The sequence below is a fragment of the Somniosus microcephalus genome, chromosome 14 (assembly GCF_052327205.1).
Source record: "Somniosus microcephalus isolate GS21.2 chromosome 14, FLI_Smic_1.0, whole genome shotgun sequence".
NCBI classification, from domain to species: Eukaryota; Metazoa; Chordata; class Chondrichthyes; order Squaliformes; family Somniosidae; genus Somniosus; species Somniosus microcephalus.
In genome coordinates, this window is record NC_141000.1 from 75445328 (window position 1) to 75472345 (window position 27018).

Consider the following 27018-nt stretch of genomic DNA (forward strand, 5'->3'; position numbering starts at 1 on the left):
GAGGGGAAGAAAAGCAAAACCTAGTAAGAGAAGTGAAAAAACAGGGAGCACATCACATCAGTGGAGAAGCTGAGAAAGAAGACGACGTGTTCATAATGCATAGTATGGTAGAGGACATTCCTAAAGTGGATCCTATCACTTTGCAACTGATAGTAAATGACACTAAGGTGAACTTTGAGGTGGATGCTGGATGTGGCGTTACCATAATGAACAGGGAGGAATACTCAAAATTGTGGAACCGTGCAAAAGTTCCAGAGTTAAAGTCTTGCTCTATGAAGCTGAAAACGTATACCGGTGAACGAGTGACAACCTTGGGTACAGCTACTGTAACTGTGCAACACAGGGAGACCGTGGAACAGCTACCTGTAGTTGTAGTATCAGGTTCTGGACCAAACTTGTTAGGTCGGGGCTGGATACGAGAACTTAAATTAGATTGGGGAGCAATAAATCAAATGGAGAGAGGAAAACAGTTGTCTTTGCAAGACGTGTTGATTGAACATGAGAATGTGTTCAAGGAAGAACTTGGAACATTTAATGGGCCCCCAGCTAAGATTTATGTCGACAAGGCGGGCAAGTACCATGGGAACGCCGTCTTCCACTACCAGGTACACCTATCCGTGCAGCTCCAGAGGACAGAGTTTTGATGTTGGAGGACACGGACACGGCAATTGTGACCGCAGAACAAGTAAGGACATGGACAGGTAAAGATCCAGTGCTGTCTAGAGTCCGAGAATATGTAATGCGGGGTTGGCCACAACATCCGGAAGGGACTGATTTCACACCTTACAGTGTCAGGAAGACAGAGCTGAGTGTGCAGGATGGTTGCGTGTTGTGGGGAGCTCGAGTGATTATTCCACAGCCAGCACGACAGTCTATCCTAGTGCAACTACATCAGTGTCATCCTGGAGTTTCGCGTATGAAAGCCTTGGCAAGGAGTTACTTGTGGTGGCCAAAGCTAGATGAGGAGATAGAAAATCTTGTCAAGACATGCAGCACTTGTCAAGTACACAGGAAGGCACCGGCAGCGGCTCCACTCCATCCCTGGGGGTGGCCGGATAAACCATGGAGAAGATTACATGTAGATTATGCGGGTCCATTCATGGGAAAGATGTTCCTCATAATCATTGATGCACATTCCAAATGGATGGATGTGTATCCTGTAAATTCTGCTTCATCTACTATTACTATAGACTGCCTGCGTAGGAGTTTTAGTAATCAAGGGATACTGGAGATCGTAGTAAGTGACAATGCCACGTGTTTTGTGAGTACAGAAACAAAAGAGTTCATGAGAAACAATGGCATAGTGCACGTGACTTCAGCTCCATATCATCCGTCTTCAAATGGACTTGCGGAGAGAGCCGTACAAACATTTAAGGAGATGATGAAAAAGAGTGCGGAAGGGAGTTTGGCAGCAAAAGTGTCAAGAGTTCTGTTCAGCTACAGAATAACACCTCAATCTACCACAGGACTCTCTCCTGCTGAGTTATTGTTAGGACGGCGACTACGCTCCACTCTTGACCTGGTTCGCCCAGATCTAAAAAGGAAGGTGGAAAACCAACAAATCAAACAAAAAGAGAACCATGACAAAAGGACAGAGAGCCGCAGTTTTGGAGAAGGAGATGCGGTCCTTACCAGAAATTTCAGTTATGGTCCAAAATGGATTCCTGGTGTCATAGACTCAATGACCAGTCCAGTTTCATATATGGTCATGTTGGGAACTGGTCAGGTAGTACGCAGACATGTGGATCAGATACTGACCAGACAAAGGGAAATCGAACTGGAGGTTCCAGAGGAAATGTTGGAGGACAAGTTGGTCCCCAGTTATCCAAATGCACTGGTGGTACCAGCACCATGAACAGAGACAGTTATACCTGGACCCCTTAATCAAGAGGAAACCATCGTAGCAGAGTCAGATACTCTGAGTACTGCTCAGGAGCAGCAGGTGGCTCTACCACAACCAAGCAGGGACTTGACTGTAAGACGTTCAACAAGACTCACAAGCTGCCAGAGAGATTGATCACGACCTGCTAGATTCATTCAGGATAGACTATCATTAAAGGAGTTTCCTTATAGACTTTTTAAGAACGTTGTTAAGAATTGTTGTAACTTAAGGGGGGGGGGGATATAGTAATCTCGGATGTAATGCTTAAGTTATCCACCAGATGGAGACAAATATTAAAGGGTTCATTTACCAGTGTTTTAAGGTAAGTCCTGCTACACAAGTATTTAGGTAATGTGGCCTTGTGGGTATGACTCATAGGATCCTCCATCTTTGCATCGGGCAGTAAGAAATAGAGTGTGCATGCCTGCAGCTGTAAGAGATGTTTCTCTCCTAACCTGTGTAATTAAAAAGTTAAGTTTTGGTTCCTGAAGTCTCACTTATCTCAGTTATTGGACCTTACCACTCGGATATCACACATAGCATTATAGCTGAAGAAAAAACTGAGCTGGCCCTCTGGCCAGCAGGTTCATGTGTTTTGATTTCCACCAACACTTGCTCCTCTTCACAAGTGCACTGCGACTCGGTTGGTGCTACCTCCTTAAGCGCATTATCTAAATCGTCCGGGATGTGTGTAGTTGAGCTTGCAATAGTAAGTGAGAATGGAGCAGTGTGATGTGAAGTGGTGACTTGCTCAGGGCGATTTGCTCTGCTGGCAGACTTAGAAAAACAGATGAACGTATATGTTCTAATGTGACTCCTTCAAACAGTGCTTGCAATGCAATGATTTTATGAATGAATGTATGCATTCAAGTGAGTAAGAGAAGAAAGCATAACGAGTGCCAGCTGGCAGTAGCCCTGAGCTTAGGGGTGGATTCTGGCTTCATCATCCCTTCCCCAACTTTCTCAATACTCTTGTATCCAATCAAGTGCACTGTGGCATGGATTTGAAATTTCTGAACCTTCCTCCAGTTTGGTTTTATTCCCTTTTGTTATGTGCCAATTTGCCCTGTATACAAAAATGTAGTCTTGAAGTGTTGCAAGTTTAAAAAGCAGATACAATGATAAACTAGTGCTCATCAAGTGTGACAGTGAATAAATGTCCATTGTGGAGCTAGGTTGTGCCAGAATGATTTGCAGTGTGTAATTTTGACAAACAGGGCTACTCAGAAGTATCAGAGGTAAAAACTTTGGGACAGGCCTGATGGTTGGAGATGGTCATTTTGGTCTTGTATAGTCCTGAGGAAATTAAGAAGTAGGAGCGGAAGAGGCATGGGTTACTTTAAGTATTTCTAGTGATGTGTCATGGGTAATTATGGTCTCTTGGGGCTTGCTTGATTGCCTTAGGGAGAAACTTCCCAGAGTTTTTCCTGAAATTAGTTTCTCATTTTCTACCTCCCCCAAGAGTTACCACTATTGACATTTGGGGTGGGTAGTTCATGAGGTTGCAGCATCTGATGGATATGGTGAGCACTTAAGGGCCTGATGTTCATTTCTTATCTTTCTTTTGAAATGTTTATACAGTTTGAGATGTAAGTTCCAGTTTGTATTTGTATCCTCCAGTATAGCAATGCATGGAAGCACTCAAAGGGATGTGAATCAGGGGGAAAACTCTCCACTTGCTGGAGTCATACCTCGCACAAAGGAAGATGGTTGTGGTTGTTGGAGGTCAATTATCTCAGTCCCAGGAAATGCAGCAAGACCTGGACGACATTCAGGCTTGGGCTGATAAGTGGCAAGTAACATTTGTGCCACACAAGTGCCAGGCAATGGCTATCTCCAACAAGCGAGAGTCTAACCACTGCCCCTTGACATTCAACGGCATTACCATTGCCAAATCCCCCACCATCAACATCCTGGGGGTCACCGTTGACCAGAAATGTAACTGTACCAGCCACAAAAATACTGTGGCAAGAAGAGCTGGTCAGAGGCTGGGCATTCTGTGGCGAGTGTCTCACCTCCTGACTCCCCAGAATCTTTCCACCATCTACAAGGCACAAGTGAGGAGTGTGATGGAATACTCTCCACTTGCCTGGATGAGTGCAGCTCCAACAACACTCAAGAAGCTCAACACCATCCAGGACAAAACAGCCCGCTTGATTGGCATCCCATCCACCACTTTAAGCATTCACACCCTCCACCACCGGCGTACCGTGGCTGCAGTGTGTACCATCTACAAGATGCACTGCAGCAACTTGTCAAGGCGTCTTCGGCAGCACCTCCCAAACCCGCGACCTCTACCACCTAGAAGAACAAGGGCAGCAGGCGCATGGGAACACCACCACCGCCAAGTTCCCCTTTGAGTTACACACCATCCGTTCCTTCATCGGCGCTGGGTCAAAATCCTAGAACTCCGTCCCTAGCAGCACTTTGGGAGTACCTTCACCGCACGGACTGCAGCGTTTCAAGAAGGTGGCTCACCACCACCTTCTCAAGGGCCGTTAGGGATAGGTGCAAAATGTTGGCCTAGCCAGCAACGCCCACATCCCAAGAACTAATAAAAATAAAGGTTGTATGGCTGTATGCTTGCTTTGAATGGGACACCAGTAAAAGTCTTAACAGGTTATGAGGAAACACTTTATGGTACGCATACTTGGGGCAGCTACTTTTAATAGGAAATTGTTGAGTAGTCTTGCCATGGAAGCTTTCCTCAGGTCTGGCAACTTCTTATGCATTTGCAGCCAGGTTCTCTGGGTGTTGCTGATGGCATTCACCCTATCAGCTATGTGCTGCTAGGCTTGTTGGACCACTCTCTTCTGGGGAGTTTTCCCTCCAGTGCCAAAGAAGGTAGCGATCTTTTACCTCAATCTATCTAGTACGACTTCAAGCATAGCTCCTGTGAATCTGGGCATACATGAGGAAGAATTTTCCATTTCCCAGGCATTTGGCAGCTGTAATTCCTTTCCCTTGTCTTGTGCTTGAGACTGCGTTTTTTTTAAAGGACTCCAGAGCCTTTTAGTCCTCTCATTGTGCTCACGTATGAGTGAGCTTCCAGGCAGCCTGCTGTGCAGATGGAAGCTTGCTTAGATTACATAATTTATGTAAATGCCAAATTTTGCAGGGACTGTACCATCTAAGTACACTCAGTGGTATCACACACATTCTGCTGTTCCTGTCTGGATTGTACACCATCAGTGATTTCTACCCTGTAGTCACTTAGCTCAGTGCTACTGCCTTAACCAGTGAGGTCATTCTGCTACATCATGGCATGGAGCTCAGCAACTGGCCCTCGGAGCTTCATGATGTCATTGATACTTGTTTAAACAAAATTTTCCTTAAAATATACATAATAAAATGAGAAAAATGGATATTAACATTCATAATGCTTTGCAACTGTTTGATTTTTAAAAGGGGTACAAGTTGGAACGGTTCCTCTTTAAAATTTAATGTTAACAATGCTATGCTGTAGATCTGAGTAGTACTTCTTTAATGTAACTGTCCCAGCGGCAGAGGCAGCCTTGAGTTCAAATCCCTCCATGGCCTCGTCCCTTCCTATCACTGTATCCTCTTCCAGCCCTACATCCCTCCAAGAACTTTGTGTCCTTTCAACTCTAGCCTCTTGTGCATCCTCCACTCGCTTCACCCCACCATTGAGGCCCTAAGCTCTGGAATTCCCTCCCTAAACCTCTCCGCCTCTGCACCTCTTTCTCCTCCTTTCAGATGCTCCTTAAAACCTGCCTCTTCGACCTCACCTCTCAGAATGTCTACTTCGCTGGCTCGGTGTACATTTTTGTCTGATTACGCTCCTGTGAAGCTCCTTGGGACATTTTACTGTGTTAAAGGTGCTGTATAAATGCAAGTTGTTGTTGTTCTAGAGCAGGTGGGCTGAGGGGCTCACTGAATCCGCCTTTAACATGGAAAACTCTAGCACTGGATGCTGTGCTGCTGCTATATCCTGCTATTTTTCGGTTACATGTATAAATGAATCCTGCAAGTAAAAAGGACAGAAAAGGTAACCGTGCATATCTGTATTGACAGCAACACTATGAAGTACCAATCGCAATGCAAGCTGTGTTCAATTTGATTGACACCTTCACGACAAGGATCAAAGAGATGGAGAAACAGAAGAGAGATGGTACATCATGCAAGAAGGAAGACAAACCCAGATCACTGGAAAATTTCTTGTCCAGGTATGTATGGTTTTAAAACTAAAGAGTAATAACATTGAAACAGATTTACTTCTATTCACATTTTAAGGTGCTTTTATATTGCCCAATTGTTTGTCTCCTAATCTCTGTACATTGCTGTCCCTCTTTTACTTTTAAGTTGGGTGCCGGTCGTACTGGGCCCACTGTAAAATGCAGGTACCCAATTTCTGTATCAGTCAAAGTGAGAGAGACTGGCTCCCTGCATTTACTTTCTTGAAACCTGTTCCTTTATGGCTGAAATTTTCCTTATATGACAATGAATGGGAGGAAGATTCCAGTCTGTACAGTGAGTTGCTCATTTACCAGAATAAGTACTTAAGCTACTTCTTCCATCTATGGAAACATAAACCAGGGTGCGTTGTACCTTTGTGCAATTTGTATGAAATTATATATTGAGGACCTTTTCCTCATTAAAGGACTTGAAAGCTGATTTTATAGTGTTTTCTCCACACTGGGCCACTCTTCCTGTCATCTTATGATTCTGTGTGTTCAGTTTTCTGCAGACACAGAAGCACATCAGTTAAGCGAATACATGGTGATGTGTCAAATTCTCAAATGTTTGCATCTACAATTGTCCAAGATGTTTAGCTGATTAGTTTTAGGACGGTTATGTTCCTGATTAAAGTCAAAGTAAAAACGGCATTTTGTTCCAGATATTTTGATCACAGTGGCTTAAACACTGCCCCTTCCAATTGACTTTCCAATTGATTCCTCTTACCTCTCCTCTCTTGAAGGAAGTTATGGTACGGTTCGATATGTGTTGGTGAACCTTTGGTATGTCACCCAAAAGGCCATTCTTCATGCGTGAGCCTAGAAAATTAGTGTCAAAGGATTATTCTGGCACAGGGGATGGTGGGGGAAATCATAAAGCCAAACCTACTGAATCTTCATGTGACACCAAAATATGCACACTTTCCAGCAGGGTGTGACTGGATAGTGATTAGTTTTGAGAACACTCGCTGATTTCCCCCCCCCCCTCGCCCCCACCCTACTCTAAAGCAGTCGGGTAAATTGTAACAACCTCATTGCTGCCTGGCTGAGCTAGGTTAACTCAGCAAAGGCCAGTGGTTGCACCTATTATTCCTGGTCTGTGTAATTCAGTACCACACCATACGATCATTTGCTCAATAAGTACTAGAAGGTAGAGTGTTGGTCTGTGGGTGGGGGGTATAGACATTCCAGTTCCTGAAGTTTTTTATTTGAGGATCTGTTTGGAAGTTTGAGAATTTTTTATTTAAAGTTTTTACTCACAGTCGCTCAAGTCTCGACTTTTCCTGGCTGCGGAGCACTGATGTAATGGGATGTAAGGAGCCTATTTCTAATAGTGATCTCAGACTTATAACTTAACACAGCATAAAGATAAAGATGAAAAGCCAGAGCAACAGGTACCTGAGAATGGTGGTATAAATAGTAGCAAAACACAAAGACTGCTGACTGAACTCAAACACCTATCTGTCAGTATCCAACAGGAGTCTGGCATCGATGATGTTATAAGAACATAAGAACATAAGAAATAGGAGCAGGAGTAGGCCAATTGGCCCCTCGAGCCTGCTCCGCCATTCAATAAGATCATGGCTGATCTGATCCTAACCGCCAATCCACTATGACAGGACTATCTCCTGAATCTAACAGAATTAGACACACGAAACAGGAGCAGGATCAGGCTACACGGCCCCTGGGCCCGCTCCGCTACCCACAGGGCCATGACCGATCCGCACCTAAACTCATGTCCAAATTCCTGCCCGCTCCCCGTAACCCTTAATTCCCTTTTCTTCTAGGAAACTGTCTATTTCTGTTTTAAATTTATGTAATGATGTAGCTTCGACAGCTTTTTGGGGCAGCATATTCCATGGACCTACCACCCTCTGAGTGAAGTAGTTCCTCCTCATCTCAGTTTTGAAAGAGCAGCCCCTTATTCTAAGACTATGCCCCCTAGTTCTAGTTTCACCCATCATCTGGAACATCCTCCCCGCATCCACCCGATCCTACCCCTTCACAATCTTATATGTTTCAATAAGATCGCCTCTCATTCTTCTGAACTCCAATGAGTAGAGTCCCAATCTACTCAACCTCTCCTCATATGTCCATCCCCTCATCCCCGGGATTAACCGAGTGAACCTTCTTTGTACTGACTCGAGAGCAAGTATTGCGCTCCTCTGTTGCCAACACAACAGTTTATTTTTGCTGATCTGTGATCTCAACTTCTCTCTTGTTGCTTGCCCTCGATTCATATATGTAAGCTTGGCTGACTCACTGGACCTGAATGCTGCCATTCTAACTGAAAGAATTAAGACTATTGATAAGACGCTGAGTCATATGACTGATCGTTAGAGTTGCTCACAGTGTTAGTCAACTGGGTTGATAGGCACCATAAGTAGTTTATTAGTAGTACAGTACAGGAAACTTTCTGGTATCCGGCACGGACGGGACCGACATGGTGCCGGTTTATCAACAATTCCGGATAACCGAATGCTATAGTAAAAGATACGGAGCTCAGAGCTCCGTATAAAGCAACAAACCCTGTACAGCTTCAAAACAATCGGCACAAGTTGCAAGCATCTCTGTAGCTTAGCAACAGCTTCAGCTACATCCTTGCACAGCAACAAATGGAGTAAAAAAAGTAATAAAAGTAATAAAAGTTATCTGAACCGACTCCTGAATTTTGCCGGTGGATAGAGCGTTCCGGTTATTTAGGGGCCGGTTAATCGAAAGTTTCCTGTAGTTAGAAAGAAATAAAGGAACCTATTCTATCCCAACAATATACCTTACCCCCTAGAGCACCAATATGACATTTTTCCATTTTCCACACCAGCCATCCTGGGATCTCTGAATGAAATTGTTATTTGATATTGGAGTTTTGTGCGGTGGGTCCCGAACTACTAATAGCTAGATTAAGATTGTCGAAAATAAAGACTGTTGAACCCAGCAGCCTGAGGAGATTTTCATCTCATCAGTCTGGGTTAGATTTAAACCTAGGTTGCAGATGTGAAAGCCAGTGTTCAACCCACCAAACTTCCCAGCACCCTTTTTCATTAAGAATAATCAAAGACTAGGTTAAAATACAAATTTCTGTGCCAAGCATTGGTAGATTTTTTTTTAAATGTGTAAGTGGTTAGATCATGATTAAAACCAAAGTTCTATTTGATTGAAATCTTCAATCAGAAAACATCCCTTTCATCCCTCCACAACCCAGACAAGCGAAAAAGAACGAGATTGGCTTCAAGCTCTCTCCAGGATTCTCCCTTATTTGAATAGCTGACAAAAGGCACAAATTCCATTTATATATCAACTTGCTTTCTTTTCTGCTGTTCTCCAAGTTACTTCCTTAAAACGTCATGCTCCTAGAAAAGCAAAGTGTGGGGTGGTAGTTTTTAAGTAACTGGCTAATCTATTTTAAGTTAAGAAACACCTGTGTAGCGAACAAAGCAGTTCTGTCTTTTCCTGTTGATGGCACTAGATACTGAGCAACCTCAGGGCCTCTGTCCACCATCTGGCAGTGGTGCTGAGTACAGAGAATGGGCTGCAATTGTTTTCATTTGCTTTGTTTTTTTCCCTCAGATTCCGTTGGAGGAGACGTTTATTTATTATTTCTACCCCCACTGATGAAGAATGGGCCTATCAACATCAGCTTTACGCCTTAAATTCACAAGCTTGCAACCTGGGTGAGATTCAGCATCTTTACTGATCAATATACAGGAAACTTTCGTTTAACCGGAGGTTAAATGTCCGGAAAGCTCTATCTACCGGCAAAATTCAGGAGCCGTTTCCTATAAGTTTTTTTACTTCTCGTTGCTTTTTTTTTCCAGTCAAGCTCTGCAAGGTCTAGCTGAAGCTGTTGCTTAGCTACAGAGACGCTTTTAAGCTGCGGCCGACTGTTTTGAAGCTGTTGCTAAGCAACAGGGTTTGTTGATTCACACGGAGCTCAAAAGCTCCGTATGTTTTAACATTAGCGCTGGTTTCTACGGCAGTTTTGATGGTACGGCACCAGCTCGGTCCCGTCAGTGCCGGATACCAGAAAGTTTCCTGTACACACCCTCGCATCTCATAGAGGAGTGCCATTAGGAATGGATTGCTGTCAACTTTCTAAGACTTTTGCTGCTTAACCATGATTCATTTTATACTGAATGAAAGAAAACAATTACAATTAATCCCTGTTACATCGTTATATTATCACATCGTTAAATGGAACTACTTGTTACATTGTTATATGGAACTACTTTGGTTAGTGCATTTATACTGCTATGTGGCACACTGTGTCAGGCAGTGCACAGTGCAAGGTCGGACATCTTGTATCACTCCGCACCATGCGGCAGCAACATCATGAAAGCACTGAGTAAAAGCTGTAAACTAAAATGAGTTAAAAGTGTCTGTATTACATAGTAATAAGAACACAAGGGGCCACAACATGGTGGCAGCGGTATAAGTGAGTACAACTTGTGCCATACGAACTATGAATAAGACGAAAAGTGAATATATGAGCTGATTGTGAGTGCCGGTGTCTGCGTGATTGAGTGTGAATCATACGTGCAACTAAGATGGCGGCTGCCGCGGCACTGACTGCGCAAATGCAACCCCTCATGAACTGGGAAGCCGATGATATAGTAGAGGCATTCCGCAAGTTCAAACAGAAATGTGACCTTACATTCAAAAGCTTCCTGAAGGGTACTGCCGACGAGGAAAACGTTAGTTACATTCTGTTGTGGGCAGGAGAAAAAGGTCTAGATTTGTATAATAGCTGGAGTTTGACTGAAGAGGAAAAGGAAAACCCTGCGACAATCTTTAAGAAATTCAGCAACCATCTAGAGCCTAAATCCAATCACCGTATACACAGATACAAATTCCAGAGTCTAAGACAGGAACTCGGTGAAACAGTTGACAATTTCTTAACAAGGCTGAGAAATGAAGCCAGCAAGTGTGCATTTAAGGAAATGGAGGAAAGGCTTGTGGACCAGCTGATATGGGGGTCAGCGCATGCAGAAAAGCTCGAAATAACAGAGGCTGTAGATACTGCGAGAGCTCATGAAGCCATGAAGCAGCAAATGAGAACGCTGATTTCTCAAACGGCTGACATGCGGACGGCTTCTGAGACGGACAACAGAGTGGATACAGTGAGAGAAAAGGAACATATATCAAAAACAAAGGCAGACAGCAGAACCAGAGAAAGAAACACAATATCCATGCCATGGATGAGCAGGATGATGATAATTATGGTCATGACAATACACTAAACATCGAAACCATAAAGGTACAGCTTCACGAGATGTCCAGAGCGGAAAATACTCCGAGGAGAGAATTGCACACCATCATCCAAATCAAAAAGAGGATCAAAGGTCAGCCCACAACCATCAACTTAAAGTTGAAGCTGGACACAGGGGCTCAGAGCAACATTCTCCCATTGAGACTGTACCAGCAGCTCTTTCCTGAAAACCTGAGAGAAGATGGCTACCCGAAAAATGGTTGTTTAAAGGCAAGTAATGTCATGCTGACAGCATACGGGGGGAGTGAGATTAAACAACTCGGAATAACCTTTGTCAAAGGGACACATAAAAGAAAGAACATCAACTGCATGTTCTATGTCACCGACACTGAGGGGCCAGCGATCCTGGAATTAAACAGCTGTGAGAAGTTGAGATTGATCTCAGTGAATCACAAGCTGACGAAAACGTCACTGAGGATAGACAGCAACACCCCGCTGGAAAAATCGCCCACAAATCAAGAGTAAAAATGACTTGATAGACATGTATCCGGAATGTTTCGATGATACAGTGGGATGTTTTGGAGATTTCCAATACCACATCACCATCGATCCAGAGGTAAAGCCTGTTATCCATGCTCCACGAAAAGTACCCATCGAGCTGAAGACAAAGCTTGAAAGAGAGCTAAAGGAGATGGAAGAAAAGGGAGTGATCATAAAGGTCACTGAACCCACAGACTGGGTAAACTCAATTGTGGTACGAGAAAAGCCAAACGCGCGTCTCAGAATATGTTTGGACCCCAAAGATCTAAACCAGGCGATAAAGAGGGACCACTATCCCACCCCAACGCTAGAGGAGATTACGCCATCACTGGCAGGAGCCAAGGTTTTCTCAAAACTAGATGCCAGAAATGGATATTGGAACGTGAAGCTGGATGAGGAATCAACAACACTGACAACATTCAACACACCATTTGGGCGTTACAAATTCCTACGGCTACCATTCGGGTTAAAGGTCAGCCAAGATATCTTTCAACAGAAAGTAGACGAGACATATAGAGGCTGTGGAGGAGCTATAGGAATAGCTGATGATATTCAGATCTATGGAGCAGATGAAAGAGACCATGATATGCACCTACATGAGGCCATGGAGCGTACCAGGAAGGCTGGCATCAAGTTAAATGCCGATAAGTGCATAGTTAAAGTCAAGGAATGCCAATTCTTCGGTATGATTTACACACCAGAGGGTGTCAAGCCAAATCCTGAGAAGATTGCGGCGATTGCTCAAATGAAACCACCCAAAGATAAGAAAGAGCTGAGGAGTTACCTCGGCTTGATCCAATACAGAGTTCTTTCATCCCAAACATGTCGGAACATACAACAAATCTCAGAGAGCTAATGAAAGAAGACGCTGAATACCAGTGGTCTGAATCACACGAAAGGAATTTCAAACAGCTTAAAGAACTGTTGTGCAAAGAAACAAGTCTGCCATATTATGACAGAAGAAAACCAGTCACTCTGCAAGTAGACGCTTCTACCAGAGGACTAGGGGCAGCTCTTGTGCAGGAAGGAAAGCCAATAGCTTTCGCATCAAAGGCCTTGACGTCAGCCGAGACGAGATACGCCAACATAGAAAGAGAACTATTAGCAGTAGTGTATGGATGCGAGAAATTCCATACATACCTATATGGAAGGCAGTTTACAATAGAGAGTGACCATCGTCCACTAGAACAGATCTATAAGAAGAATCTGTGCAAAGCACCTGCAAGACTGCAAAGACTACTTCTAAGGCTCCAAAGCTATGACTTCACGCTTAAATATAAGCCTATAAGCCAGGAAAGGAAATGGTGCTAGCAGATGCGTTGTCTCGATTATCACCATATGAGAAACACGAGGTGGAGGGTCTAACAGTAAAAATCCACCACCTAGTGAGTGTTACCCCTACAAAGCTCAGTCAAATCAGAGATGAGACTAGCAAAGATGAGGAATTGCAACTCACACAACAAGTGATACAGGGGTGGCCGGAGAGAATCCAGCAGGTACAGGCGACAATTCATCAATACTGGACAATTAGAGACGATATTGCAGGAGAAGACGGTATTCTCCTTGCTGGATCGAGGATCATCGTGCCAAAGACGATGCAGACAGAACTTCTCCATCTAATACATGAAGGCCACATGGGAATGGAGGAATGCAAGCTGAGAGCCAGATCAGCTGTATACTGGATAGGCATGTACAAAAATATCGAACAGATGGTTTCGGCATGTGGTATATGCCAGAAATACAGAAATGCACAACAGAAAGAGGAGATGATACCTAGTGAAATACCGTCAAGACCATGGCACACTGTTGGGGCAGATCTCTTCATGTGCAATCAAGAATGGTATCTCATAGTGGCAGATTACTATTCCAAGTTTCCTTTTGTGAGAAGGATGAAAGATCTGAGAGCCACAACTACCACCAGGATTGCAAAGAGCTTGTTTGCTGAACAAGGAATCCCGGAAAAGGTAATCTGTGACAATGGAACCCAGTTCACATCGAGTGAATTCAGAGCTCTGGCAGAAAAGTATGGGTTCAAAATTGACTAGGATCATCCAAAAATGAACTGTATAAGCAATTTAAGTAGATGTTTAATCCCCAAACTGGTACTCAGTAGGAGATAGTTTGTAAGGTACTGTGCAGTTTACACTACAGTACTTCCTCTTAAGTAGAGTGATGTGCAGAGTATAGATTTTCAAATCAGTCTGGTGCGTAGTGTTGTCCTCTTTTCCGGGAAGGTCTTATGGTTATCAGTGACCCCAGTGAGAACTACTAATGGAGGCTCCTTTGAACTGTTTGCACCACTGCAAAATATTTTAGAACAAGTACAGGAAACCACAAACCCCATCCAGTCACATTCATAGAAATACATAGAATGTATTACAGCACAGAAACAGGTCATTCGGCTCAATTGGTCCATGGGTTGTTTATGCTCCACACAAGCCTCCTCCCATCGTTTTTCAGCTAACCCTATCAGCATAATTCTCTATTCCTTTCTCCCTCATATGTTTATTCCGCTTACCCTTAAATGCATCTATGCTAGTCGCCTCAACTACTCCTTGTGGTAGCGAGTTCAACATTCTAACCATTCTCTGGGTAAAGAAGATTCTCCCAAATTCCCTATTGGATTTATTAGTGACTATCTTATATTTATGGCTCCTAGTTCTGGTCTCCTCCACAAGTGGAAATATCCTCTCTAAGTCTATCCTATCAAACCCCTTCATAATCAGGTCACCCCTCAGCCTCTTTTATAGAGAAAAAAAGCCCCAGCCTGTTCAATCTTTCCTGATAGGTATAACCTCTCAGTTCTGGTATCATTCTAGTAAATAATTTTTCACCTTCTCCAATGCCTCTATATCCATTTTATAATATGGAGACCAGAACTGTTCACAGTACTCCATGTGCTCTAACCAAGGTTCTGTACAAGTTTAACATAACATCTCTGCTTTTCAATTCTATCCCTCTAGAAATTAACCACAGTGCCTTTTTAACGTGTGTCGCTACTTTTAGTGATTTATGTCTCTGTACCCCCAGATCCCTCTGCTCCTCTTCCCCATTTAGTTTCTTATTTTCCAAGGAGTATGTGACCTCCTTATTCTTCCTACCAAAATGCACCACCTCACACTTGTCTATATTGAAATTCATTTGCCAATTACACACCCATTCTGCAAGTTTATTAATGTCTTCTTGTATTTTGCATCTAAAAAGCAAACTCACAGGATAGTTTTCTCATGGGCTGAACTGCTGCCTTTGGTCATATTTACTGTAAACCCCACTGCACTTGTGCATGGACACAGGCAAGACAGCACCGAAGAAAAGTGCAGAGTGGGACTCTTCATTTCTCAGTGTGCCTAAAATCAGCCTGTTCAGCCAATTGAAATCTTCTGTGTTCCTGTGAGTCATTCCATCAGTTACTGCAAGGTGCAGGCACTGCTGCAGAGTTCCCCTCCAACATTCTCTCAGTGCTGCCTCTACCAGTGGACGAGCTGATCAGGAAGCCATGAGCTTGTTGATTGATTGGAGCCCCCTATAGCTTCCTGTGTGATCCAATAGGTCGCTGACACTCACGCTGGAAATTGTCTCTGGGGTTCTCCTGATTGGCTGCTGTAACCTCAGGGGAAGATCAGTGGAAACCCCAGCTACACCACGTAGACGGGATTTTTGCCGATCTTCCACCAATTTTAGGGTGGCCGATCGGGCAAACCCTAAGAAAATTCCAAGTGTCACTGCCTAAGTTTACACACGAATAATGGTCAAGTGGGTGAAGTACAGGAGGGCGGCTGGTGCCTGGCGAATCATATCTCAACATGAGCCCAGGCCTCAGGACAGGAGGGAATAAAAACAGTACACAATACATAGAAACATAGAAGATAGGAACAGGAGTAGGCCATTCGGCCCCTTGAGCCTGCTCCGCCATTCAATGAGATCATGGCTGATCATCCAAGTTTAGTACCCTGTCCCTGCCTTCTCCCCATATCCCCTGATCCCTTTAGCCATAAGAAATATATCTAACTCCTTCTTGAATATATTTAATGAATTGGCCTCAACTGCCTTCTGTGGTAGAGAATTCCACAGGTTCACCACTCTCTGGGTGAAGAAATTCCTCCTCATCTCTGTCCTAAATGGCTTACCCCTTATCCTTAGACTGTGACCCCTGGTTCTGGACTCCCCAGCCATCGGGAACATCCTTCCTGCATCTAGTCTGTCTAGCCCTGTTAGAATTTTATACGTTTCAATGAGATCCCCTCTCATTCTTCTAAACTCCAGCGAGTATAAGCCCAATCGACCCAATCTCTCCTCATACGTCATTCCTGCCATCCCACGTATCAGTCTGGTGAATCTTCGCTGCACTCCCTCCATGGCAAGAACATCCTTCCTCAGATAAGGCGACCAAAACTGCACACAATACTCAAGATGTGGTCTCACCAAGGCCCTGTACAACTGCAGCAAGACATCCTTGTTCCTGTACTCAAACCCTCTCACTACGAAGGCCAACATACCATTTGCCTTCTTAACCGCCTGCTGCACCTGCATGCTTACCTTCAGCGACTGGTGCACAAGGACACCCTGGTCTCGTTGCACTTCCCCTTCTCCCAATCTATTGCCGTTCAGATAATAATCTGCCTTCCTGTTTTTGCCACCAAAGTGGATAACCTCGCATTTATCCACATTATACTGCATCTGCCATGCATCTGCCCAATCACCCAACCTGTCCAAATCATACTGGGGTTTCTCGGCATCCTCCTCACAGCACACACGCCCACCCAGCTTTGTGTCGTCTGCAAACTTGGAGATATTACATCTAGTTCCCTCGTCTAGATCATTAATATATATTGTGAATAGCTGGGGTCCTAGGACCGATACCTGCAGTACCCCACTAGTCACTGCCTGCCACTCGGAAAAAGACCCGTTTATTCCAACTCTTTGCTTCCTGTCTACCAACCAGTTCTCTATCCAAGTCAGTACCTTGCCCCCAATCCCATGTGCCTTAACTTTACACGCTAATCTCTTATGCGGGACCTTATCGAAAGCCTTCTGAAAGTCCAAATACACCACATCCACTGGTTCTCCCTTATCTATTTTACAAGTTACATCCTCAAAAAATTCCAGTAGATTAGTCAAGCACGATTTACCTTTTGTAAATCCATGTTGACTTTGTCCGATCCGGTCACTGTTTTCCAAGTGCTCTGCTATTACATCTTTTATAATGGACTCTAGCATTTTCCCCACTACCGATGTCAGGCTTACCGGTCTATAATTCCCCGTTTTCTCTCTACCACCTTTTTTGAATAGTGGAGTAACATTAGCTACCCTCCAATCCATGGGTACTGTTCCAGAGTCTATAGAATTTTGGAAGATAGGAAAAACTCTTGCTAATACCTGGTTGGCGCTCCATTTAAATAATAATTGTTAACAATGAGCGAACATGTTGACCTAAAAACAGAAAATGCTGGAAACACTCAATAGGTAAGGCAGCACCTGTGGAGAAAGGAAAAAGTTCATGTTTCAGGTATAACCCTTCATCAGAACTACAAGATATTAGAGATGAACAGCTTTTAAGAAGGAACAGAGCAAGGGGAAAGGGGGAGATTCACATACACAAGAAAAGAAAAAAGAATATCCTGTAAAGTGATTAGCTGTAGAACAGGAAATGGTTAAATGACAGAAGTGATAATAGCATAAGACAAAAGGAGCATAATGAGAGAAATAAAATACAATATACGAGACCCAGAGAATGTGTGAATAGTTAGGGTAGCTAAGTGGAGAGGGAAGCGTGGAAACCTGGCGAAGCAGAGCAGGTTCCAGTGGCCCAGGAAATTTGGTGGAAGAAAAAGGCAGGTCGACACACTGCAGACCACCCCACCGTCAGTATACTGATGGGGGATCCCCATTCCAAGCACCAACCCGCTCCCTCCCCCTGAAGGCCTGATCAGAGGGCTGCAATGTACCTAGTAGACAGTTGACCTGGTGTTCCTTGAACTTGCATTGAGCTTCATTGGAACAGTGTAGAAGGCCAAAGACAGAGAGGTTAAAGTACGAGTGGGATGGAGAATTAAAGTGGCAATGACAGGAGCTTAAGGTCACACTTGGAGTCAGAAATGTACTTTCCTGCTGTTACTGATTGATCCCAAACTCTGATTTATGGGAATAAATTGTTTTTAAACTGTACACTTTTAACACCCCAACCACAAACTATAAAACTGAGCACAGTGACTTATGAAAACCTGCAGCAAAATGCCCTGTGCTGGAAAACTTTGGCCAGAAATCCAATGACGCTGTGCCCACTTTTACAGGCGTACAATGGGTGCCAACACATCCGATATGGTGGGCGGCGTGCACGCACATTCTGAGCTGAAGTCTGCCGCACACCATATTGGTATAGGCATTAACAGCGGCGTCCTGGGCCTGCACCTGAAACAGGCGGTAGGCTTTTTGCATATGCAAATAAGGGGCTTAACACCTGTTTGATGTGCCATTTAGCAAATTGCTGTGCCTTGAACGTAGGTCTACATGCGGCCTAACCAGTGGCCATCCGCCAGCATAAAGATAAGTTTGTAAAAAAATACATATCTGAATGTGGTGCTGGGAGGTGCAGGAGTGCTCAACCCAGCTCCGTATTAAAACTACCAGATGCTGCCAGCCACCGATTGCCACCCCTACCGATCGCTGCCTTCACCCACTCCCAGTCACCCCTCCGCTCCCGGGCACCCCTCCACTCCGGGGCGCCCCTCCACTCCCATTCGCCCCTCCCCTCCCGGGCGCCCCTCCACTCCCAGTCGGCCCTCCACTCCCAGTTGCCCCTCCCCTCCCGGGCGCCCCTCCACTCCCAGTCGCCCCTCCCCTCCCGGGTGCTCCCTGCCTCCCGATTGCCCCCCTCAGGGCCGCTACCGGCACCGCAACGGCCAGAAATTCAAATGTTCTTTGCTGGCGAGTGGCTTGGGGATGCCCAGCAATCATCTGCAGCTCACTTGTCTGCTATAAATGAGGCTCGAGACCCAATATCGGGTCAATCCCTGTGCCCAGTTCGATCAGCGGGCAGCCGCGAACCAATTTCTAGGCCTCTGTGTCCTTCACTTCATGTCCAGTTGAGAAGTTACAGTGTTGATCTCATAACCCACAGGGTGTTGGTTTCTGCTCTAACTCAACCTGTTTTAAGTTGGGAATTATGTGATGTAGCATCCCTATTCCTGGCTTTTTACAGGCTTATATTCACGAGTGTTTGAATTTCGGCATCTATTTCATTTGTTGTTCTTATTTTGTTACAATGATTTATTTTCTAGCACTTCTGTTTCCAAAGTAACCTGAGTATACTGAGCTCATTGGTTTATTTTGAACTTATGAACCTACAATGAAAAGAGAAACGTTGTAAAAAACATAATACCATAGCTTCAAGTTTTTTTCTTAGCATTTACCCAATTAGTTGTGGTGTACATATTATTCCATAAGATTAACGTGAGAATAAATCTCTTTTTTAAGGTTTACGTCATTTGGCAGTTCTGAAGTTGATGGGTGTGGGTATTGATGTTGGAGGGGTTTTGGAACTCTATCCAATTAACGGTAAGAGTTACTTTAATTATGATCAGATATATTAAAAAATACTTATGCTGCTGTGAGAGCTGAAACTGTATCTGGTGATGACAGCCAACATGTTCCAGTATAAACATGGCGTTATTTTATAAGTAAATAATGGTTGTGCCCTGAGGCTCAGTTTAAAAAGTGAGAGGCTTTGCAATATTGCATGATCTCTTTTATTCTCATTGCTAGCTTTTAATAAATATTATAGCAGTGACCTCTAACCTTCCTTTAGCAAAAGTCTTCCATAAAGATGATCCTGTAGGATTTCCGTTTTATAAACCTATAATAAATCCAATTGAATCGTAACCAATTTTAAATAGATTATCTACTACAATACAGGTAAAAGTTTTCATTTTGTTTCCACCTCGTAAATTACTTGACATGAAAGTGGTGATAAGTTCTGTTTAATTGGTTGGTGTACGAGCAGAGATGGCGTACACGTACCGTAGTAAAAGGAAAAAAGGTGCAAGATCCAAAGCTTGCCAGGATTCTCAATCTTGGCGAAACTGGCTGAGCAAACTTTGACATCTGGATGTAATTTATCTTTTGACACATCATATGGAGTGAACAAAAAAGCAAATATTTTTACACTTCAGCTATATTAATATATTTTGGCTGCAGAGATTGAATTTTTGAACTTTTGAATCTTTTGATACAGTATTTCTTTTGCTACACAAAATAAATTATGTGGAAATGCATTTAAAGGCCAAAGCAGTCTACCCTATTGCAGTATAAATAACCATTTTTCAATTATAATAGGTACTTAAGTAAGGTAGTAAATTTGTTTTGTAGTTAAATAATCTTTGGATTTGCCAGTGAAAACGTAATCTTCAGTAAGATACGGTTGTTTAATAAATAATTTGGTATTTTTAAGAAGGATATATTTATAAGTGTCTGTTTCACTGAAATTGTGTTTAAAATGTTTTAAAACTTATGTTTGGTAAGACAAGTTTGTTGGCTTTGTGTGCAACATTTACAGGAACTGCAACTGTTGATCGCGAAGAGCTCTCCCAGTCCTTGGTAGAAGACATACGGAATTATTTCCAAGTGAGCCCAGAGTATTTCTCAATGCTACTGGTTGGGAAGGATGGAAATGTCAAGTCATGGTATCCAACTCCAATGTGGAATATGGCCATCGTTTATGACCTTGTTGACTCCATGCAGCTTCGCCGACAGGAAATGGCTATTCAACAATCATTGGGCATGCGTTGCCCAGAGGATGAATATGGATACAGTTACCATGGTTACCAAGATGGATATCATCAACAGGGTCACTACGGTGGATACCATTACTAAAAATAATAAATTGAGGCCTTTCTGTTTAAATGCTGAAAACCCCAAGGACTAAGTTTTAAAAGCAACCTAAAAATCACATTTGATACCAATTTGAGTTTTGTTTTCATAATTGCTGAAAAAAAAGCTTAAAGAAAATACTCTACTGCAGCTGTTGGGGTAAAACGTCAATTTTCAGTTATATTTTGGAAATATTTAAAGACTAATCACTGAACCCTCTGCTGACTTAAAGAACAAGTAGTAGTTTTGGAAGCCATACTATAGTCAGCATTTTTGCAAGAAATTTTGTATAGCTGATGCTTATCATGGGAAGTGTGTATATCTACAATTAGAAGTGTTTTTGTTTGTTTTAGCGTATTTATTGTGTATTACAGGGAGAAAGACTTGCATCAATTGTAAGGGACCAAATAGAAATAGGGTAGTTTCCTACTGTATAAATCGGACTCCAACCAGAAATATTGAGAGAAAATGTTCTTCCTAACCTTCAGTGTGCATCAACAAAGATGTATCTACGCTGAGACTAAAAAGCAAAAGAGTTAAACAAAAATGAAAGTAGTGTCAGTACCACCTACTTAACATGGCGTTGAGACCTGCTGCATAGAACACATTCGACTGGATACAAAACAAAAGGTGCAAGGCACTTCAAAAATAGATTTGGAATTAGCATCACACCAGTTACAGAGATCACTCATGATAAATACTACAGGAAACTTTGTGCTATCCGGCACCGACGGGACCGAGCTGTTGCCATCCCATCAAAACTGCCGGACAAACCAGCGCTAATGTTGAAACATACGGAGATTTTGAGCTCCATATCTGGCAACAAACCCTGTTGCTCAGCAACAGCTTCTAAACAGTTGGCCGCACCTTGCAAGCGTCTCTAGCTTAGCAACAGCTTCAGCGAGACCTTGCAGAGCCTGACTGGTGAAAAAAAAGCAACGAAAAGAAAAAAAAACTAACGAAACGGCTCCTGATTTTTGCCGGTGGCTCGAGCATTCCGGACAGTTAACCTCCGGATAAACCAAAGTTTCCTGTACTTGTTTGTATCTGACCAAAAAGGAAACAGACAGGTGCTGCGTATCATGAAGGTAACTATGCTGCCAGTTTGTAGAGTGAAGACGAGTTAAGGGTTGTAGTAATACTGAGCCTCTGACCCTGCATTACATCCAACACACCTTTACAAAGAAAGGCCTATACAAAGCATGGACTGAATAGAAACAGTATTTTGGATATAGCCTCCTCTTCTTTGGATTAAAACTGCACTATGGCCAACATTATAGAATCATACAGCACAGAAGGAGGCCATTTGGCCCATTGTGCCTGTGTGGGGGGGAAGTTCATTAATCATTTTTCAATTTATGGGGCTGGAACAAAAATGTTAACTATAGTTTTTAAATCTGTTACAATTAATAGTTTAGCCCTGCCTGGCCAATATTGATCCCTCAACCAACATCATTAAAACAGATTATCTGGTCAGTATCACATTGCTGTTTGTGGGAGCTTGCTGTGCACAATTTGCCAGCTGCCACGTTTCCTACATTACAACAGTGACTACACTTCAAAAGTATTTAATTGGCTATAAAGCGCTTTGGGACATCTGAGGTTGTGAAATGCACTATATAAATGCAAGTCTTTCTTTTTATTTGTGTGTACCCCTCCCAAGTTGTGGAACTAACATTTCATATTAATAGTCAGAAAGGATTTTCTCAAGGGCATAAGGAGGGAGATATGTTCTGGTAAAGCTCAATGACATTGTTACACAATATGTTGTGGTACATAGCCATTTCTAGTCACCGAGAGTTAGTTTCTAAACCAGGGATAATTCACAAATTTATCTAGAATTGAATAAAATGTGTATTGTAGTTTACTTCATTTTTGGAAATGTGTTAAGAAATTCCACAGAGCGTATGTAGTAGGCCATAGTGTGTACTGTATTTCACAATCAGCGACTTTAGAATTTAAACATGTATTACATTTCAGAAAACAAGCACTGCTTTCAGTTTTATTTGGTACAGCATTCCACTAATTGAAAGCTTGGCCAACTGGGACAGTAGCATTAGCCACAAATGTATATTTTCCTTTCACTTGGTATCAATGTAGTATTCGAGGCTCGAGGGGCCGTATGGCCTACTCCTGCTCCTAATTCCTATGTTCTTATTCTGAAATGTAAAAAATTCTAGATCATTCTTACTTGGGAAAACAATAATAACACCAGCAATTTTCTGACTGGGTGGTGCAGTTATTTCATTGAAGTGGAACAACAACACTGTTGTGAAAGAAAATTCCCAGGGCTAGAAATTCGGTGCATTTGCGCCTCTGGGACGCTAACGGGGAACAAATGACTTTTCGCCCGGGCGCGGCGCCACTAACGGCTCCCGCTAAATTCAGCGGGAGTTTAGCGGTAACCGGTAGCACCCCGCTCCACTGCGCAGGCGATGATGACATCATCATCGTGCGCAGCACCCTGTTTTCGCCCCACCTGCAAAATTAGCCCGCGCCCCCTGAATCTGCGCTGGACGATAACAGCGACTGATTCAGGGGGCGGAAACGGAGTGGCAGGAGGTTCGTGGGGCGCTAATTAAAGGGGAGGTGTCGGGCGGGGGGGGGGGAAATCGTCTGACTTGTCGCGGCCCGTTGCGTCTTTGAGTGCCGGGCTGCAGGCATGGCAACCCGCTCCCTGGTGGTCCAGGTAGGGCCCTGCAGAGTGTGGGCTTGGGCCCTTCCCTTTAATGAGGGGAGGAGCCCTTCCATGCAGCAGCATTACGTGGCTCAGTGTGTATCGCTGCAGACCCACCGCCCCGATATTCGGGGTTAGCGCTCCAAGAAGGAAGTGAAGCGCTTGAATTAACGCTCCACCTCCCTCTTGGGGCGCTAAAACTGAAGTTAGCGATCGCCGGCGCTATTTTTCGCCGGGCACCAAATTTAGTGCCAAGGCGATGTTAGCGAATTTTTCACCTCTAACATTTAAATAAATACATTTCTTCACAGAAAAGAGAAAATGCTGGAATTACACAGCAGGTCCACTGACACCTTGAAGGGAAAAGACAGATTAATGTATTGGGTGGAGACCGTTCATCTGAAGGTTCTGATGAAGGGCCGTTATGACAAATGTTAAGTTGTCTTTTTTCTTTATAAATGTTGCATATTTCTAGTACTTTTAATTTCAGCGTTTGCAATTTTCATCATTGCTTTGCTTCACATTTGCTGTTGGCTCCGCCTATCAGAAAGTAAATATTCCGATCAGTCCACGCTACTGTCTCTTACAGTAAGAATTACATTGGCCTGGATTTTGTGGTAGGCGGCGTATCTACGGAGTATGCTGCCGGCATCCGAACAGAATGCACACTTACCTGATGGGGACCCTCCTTGGCGAACTTGCTGGCAGACGCTGTTTACTAGAGGGCAGCGTAATGGCCCATGGAACCCAGGGCCGCAGTGTGTGCGGAAGCGTACCTGGGATCACGTGGCCCAGTGCCCCAATCAAGAAACAGAAGTAACATGTATTTGGAGAATTGATCTTTGAAACTTTCTCAGGGAAAGAATAAAAGGAAATAAAAACAGGAAAAGAATAAATAAATCCAAGGAAAAGAGGAGGCAGATTCCAGTAGTTTAATGGCACTCAGGCGAATCAGGGTGAAGTTCAGTTAAATTAACACCTGCTACATTCCCATTTCTTTTGAAGAAACACAAATTTAACCAAATCCACTGTAAGTTATTAGATGATTCTCTGTGTATGTCTGTCAATTTGTGCTAATAGTCCACATTTTCTCTGAGTGCCGTCTCAAATGAGACACTGAGGGGGAAAAATTCGGTACCTTGGCGTCTCTGGCGCTAATGGGGTGCGAGAGCATTATACGGGGTGAGGCAAATCCAACGCCGCACACCAAATCCCATGCAATGCTCACTGGCCGCCCGATCTGCGTAATTGATTGTCGCCTTAGCGCCTGGAGTAAACACCAACAGGGAGAGCTGGCGAGAAGCAGCAGGAAGCCGGCTCCAGGGACATTATTTAAAGGGATCATCAATAATGAGTCGGAGCTGTAGGTTAGTGGAGTTTCAGAGCTTTCTTGTCAGTTTCACATAGTGCAACAGTCTCATTCTGTAACTTCAAGGTTATTTAGTATCAGGAATGTTGTGGCAACTAAAAAGTAGCTACATTCTTTAAAAAATCAAGTTGCCACACTTGGTTACATTAATGGGAGCTGTACTGGCAGTCGACCTCGCCCTCCAGGATCTACGGTGGAGGGAGCGGAGGCAATGAGAAAGACTGGAACATGTGCCCAGAGGGAGGAGGAGGACCATCAGAGCTCTCAACAGGAGGCATAACCCTCCGAGGGTATTTCGAGAGCACTTCTCCCTCCAATTAAGCAAGGAGCAGTGTATTAGAAGGCTTTACTTCACCAAGGAGGTGGTCTCTGAACTCTGCCACCTCCTGCAACCAGACCTCCAGCCTCAGATCAAGTTGACCACAGCTCTCTCAAGGTCACCGTCGCCCTCAATTTCTTCACCAGCGGATCCTTCCAGTCTGCAACAGGAGACATAGCTAAAATCTTGCAGTTTTCCGTCCATCCCTGCATCCGGGAGGTCACAGAGGCTCTCTACAATAGGAGAAGGGACTATATTTCCTTCCCCATCACCAGAGAGAAGCAGGACGAGTGAGCATGTGGCTTTGCCAGGATAGCGGGATTCCCTATGGTGCAGGGCACCATTGACCGCATCCACGTGGCTTTCCGGGCACCACATAACAATCCTGAGATCTCCCGTAACCGCAAAGTCTACCACTCACTTAATGTGCAGTTGGTGTGTGACCACAGACAGCTAATCCTGAATGTTAATGCCCGCTATCCTGGCAGCAGCCACGATGCCTTCACCCTGTGCCAGACCGGTGTGCCAGCACTCTTCCAGCCACCACGTCAAGCTTGTGGCTGGCTGCTAGGAGACAAGGGCTATCCGCTCTCCACCTGGCTCATGACTCCCCTCTGCAATCCCAACATGCTTGCCCAGCACTCTCATAATGAGAGCCATGCTGCCAGGAGGAACATCATCGAGCAGACCATCGGGGTGCTCAAGCAATGTTTCCGCTGCCTTGACTGCTCGGGAGGAGTCTTCCAGTACTCGGCTGAGCAGGTGTCCCATTTCGTGGAGGTCTGCTGCATGCTCCACAACTTGGCTATCATGAGGGCCCAGCCTTTGCCACCAGGGATTGTGGGACCACCTCAGGAGGAGGAAGGGAGAAAGGAGGAGGATGAAGAGGAAGATGAGGAGGCAGTCACTCAATCGGCCTTCCAGAAGGGCGGTCCGTGACTGCCTCATCAGACTGCGGTTTGAATGAATTAAACCCCAGATCCCTGTTGCTCACCACATCCCCACCATTCCATCCCTGTCACAGGCCATAGCACAGTGCAAAGCTGAAATGAGACACACCACAAAATAATACAAACTGAATTAATAAAGTTATCAAAAATTAGTGAACACATATTTACAACAAAAACACTAACTATTCAGCCTTGTGCAGCACCTCCCAAACCCACGACCTCTTCCACCTAGAAGGACAAGGGCAGCAGGCACATGGGAACACCACCACCTCCAAGTCACAAACCATCATGACTTAGAAATATATCGCCGATCCTTCATCGCCACTGGGCCAAAATCCTGGAACTCCCTACCTAACAGCACTGTGGGAATAACTTCACCACATGGACTGCAGCGGTTCAAGAAGGTGGCTCACCACCACCTTCTCAAGGGCAATTAGGGATGGGCAATAAATGCTGGCCTTGCCAGCGACGCCCACATTCCATAATCGAATTTTTTAAAAATCCCTTAGTGCCTCTCGTTACTGTGCCTTTGCCTGCTCAATGCTCCTACAAAGTGCTGGCTCAGTGGCTGCAGCACGGCTGGTGGAAGGCTGCTGAGTGTCCGTGCCAGGGACTTCAGATGGCCTTGCAGGATGCCCTCATCCAGCTCTGGGCCTGGAAAGCCTGGCTGTAGACTGCACCACCTCAGCATGGGTGACAGCAGTCTGGGCTGGCTGGATGACAAGAGCAATGGTGGAGTATAGTGGTGGGAGCAGAAATGCTGTCATCCTGAGAGGACAACAGCTTCCTGCTCCCCTGACCCACTGCCACCCCCCGGGGCAGCACCTCAGCATCCCTAGCAATCTGTTGGAGCACAGATTGCTGGCCTGCTACGACACCGTGAAAGCCCCGGTCGATGGTGGTAGACCCAGCCACGAGGGCAGCAGTCAGAGCTTGCGTGGCATCAAGCTGAGACTGCATGAGAGCCATCTGAGATTGGATACCACTAAGCATAGACTGCATTACAGTACTAAG

General features: G+C 44.4%; 1 protein-coding gene across 1 annotated transcript in view; it reads left to right on the forward strand.

Moving 5' to 3' along the window:
• The window catches only part of ccdc80 (coiled-coil domain containing 80), a 51067-nt gene extending 28152 nt beyond the window's left edge, over positions 1-22915 (forward strand). Inside the window, exons 4-7 of the mRNA XM_086006696.1 lie at positions 5918-6069; positions 9646-9749; positions 19298-19378; positions 20376-22915. Of these exons, the coding sequence (XP_085862822.1) occupies positions 5918-6069; positions 9646-9749; positions 19298-19378; positions 20376-20692 (654 nt within the window). The 3' untranslated portion in view covers positions 20693-22915. The remainder of the gene's footprint in view (positions 1-5917; positions 6070-9645; positions 9750-19297; positions 19379-20375) is intronic.
• Positions 22916-27018: the final 4103 nt, after the last annotated feature.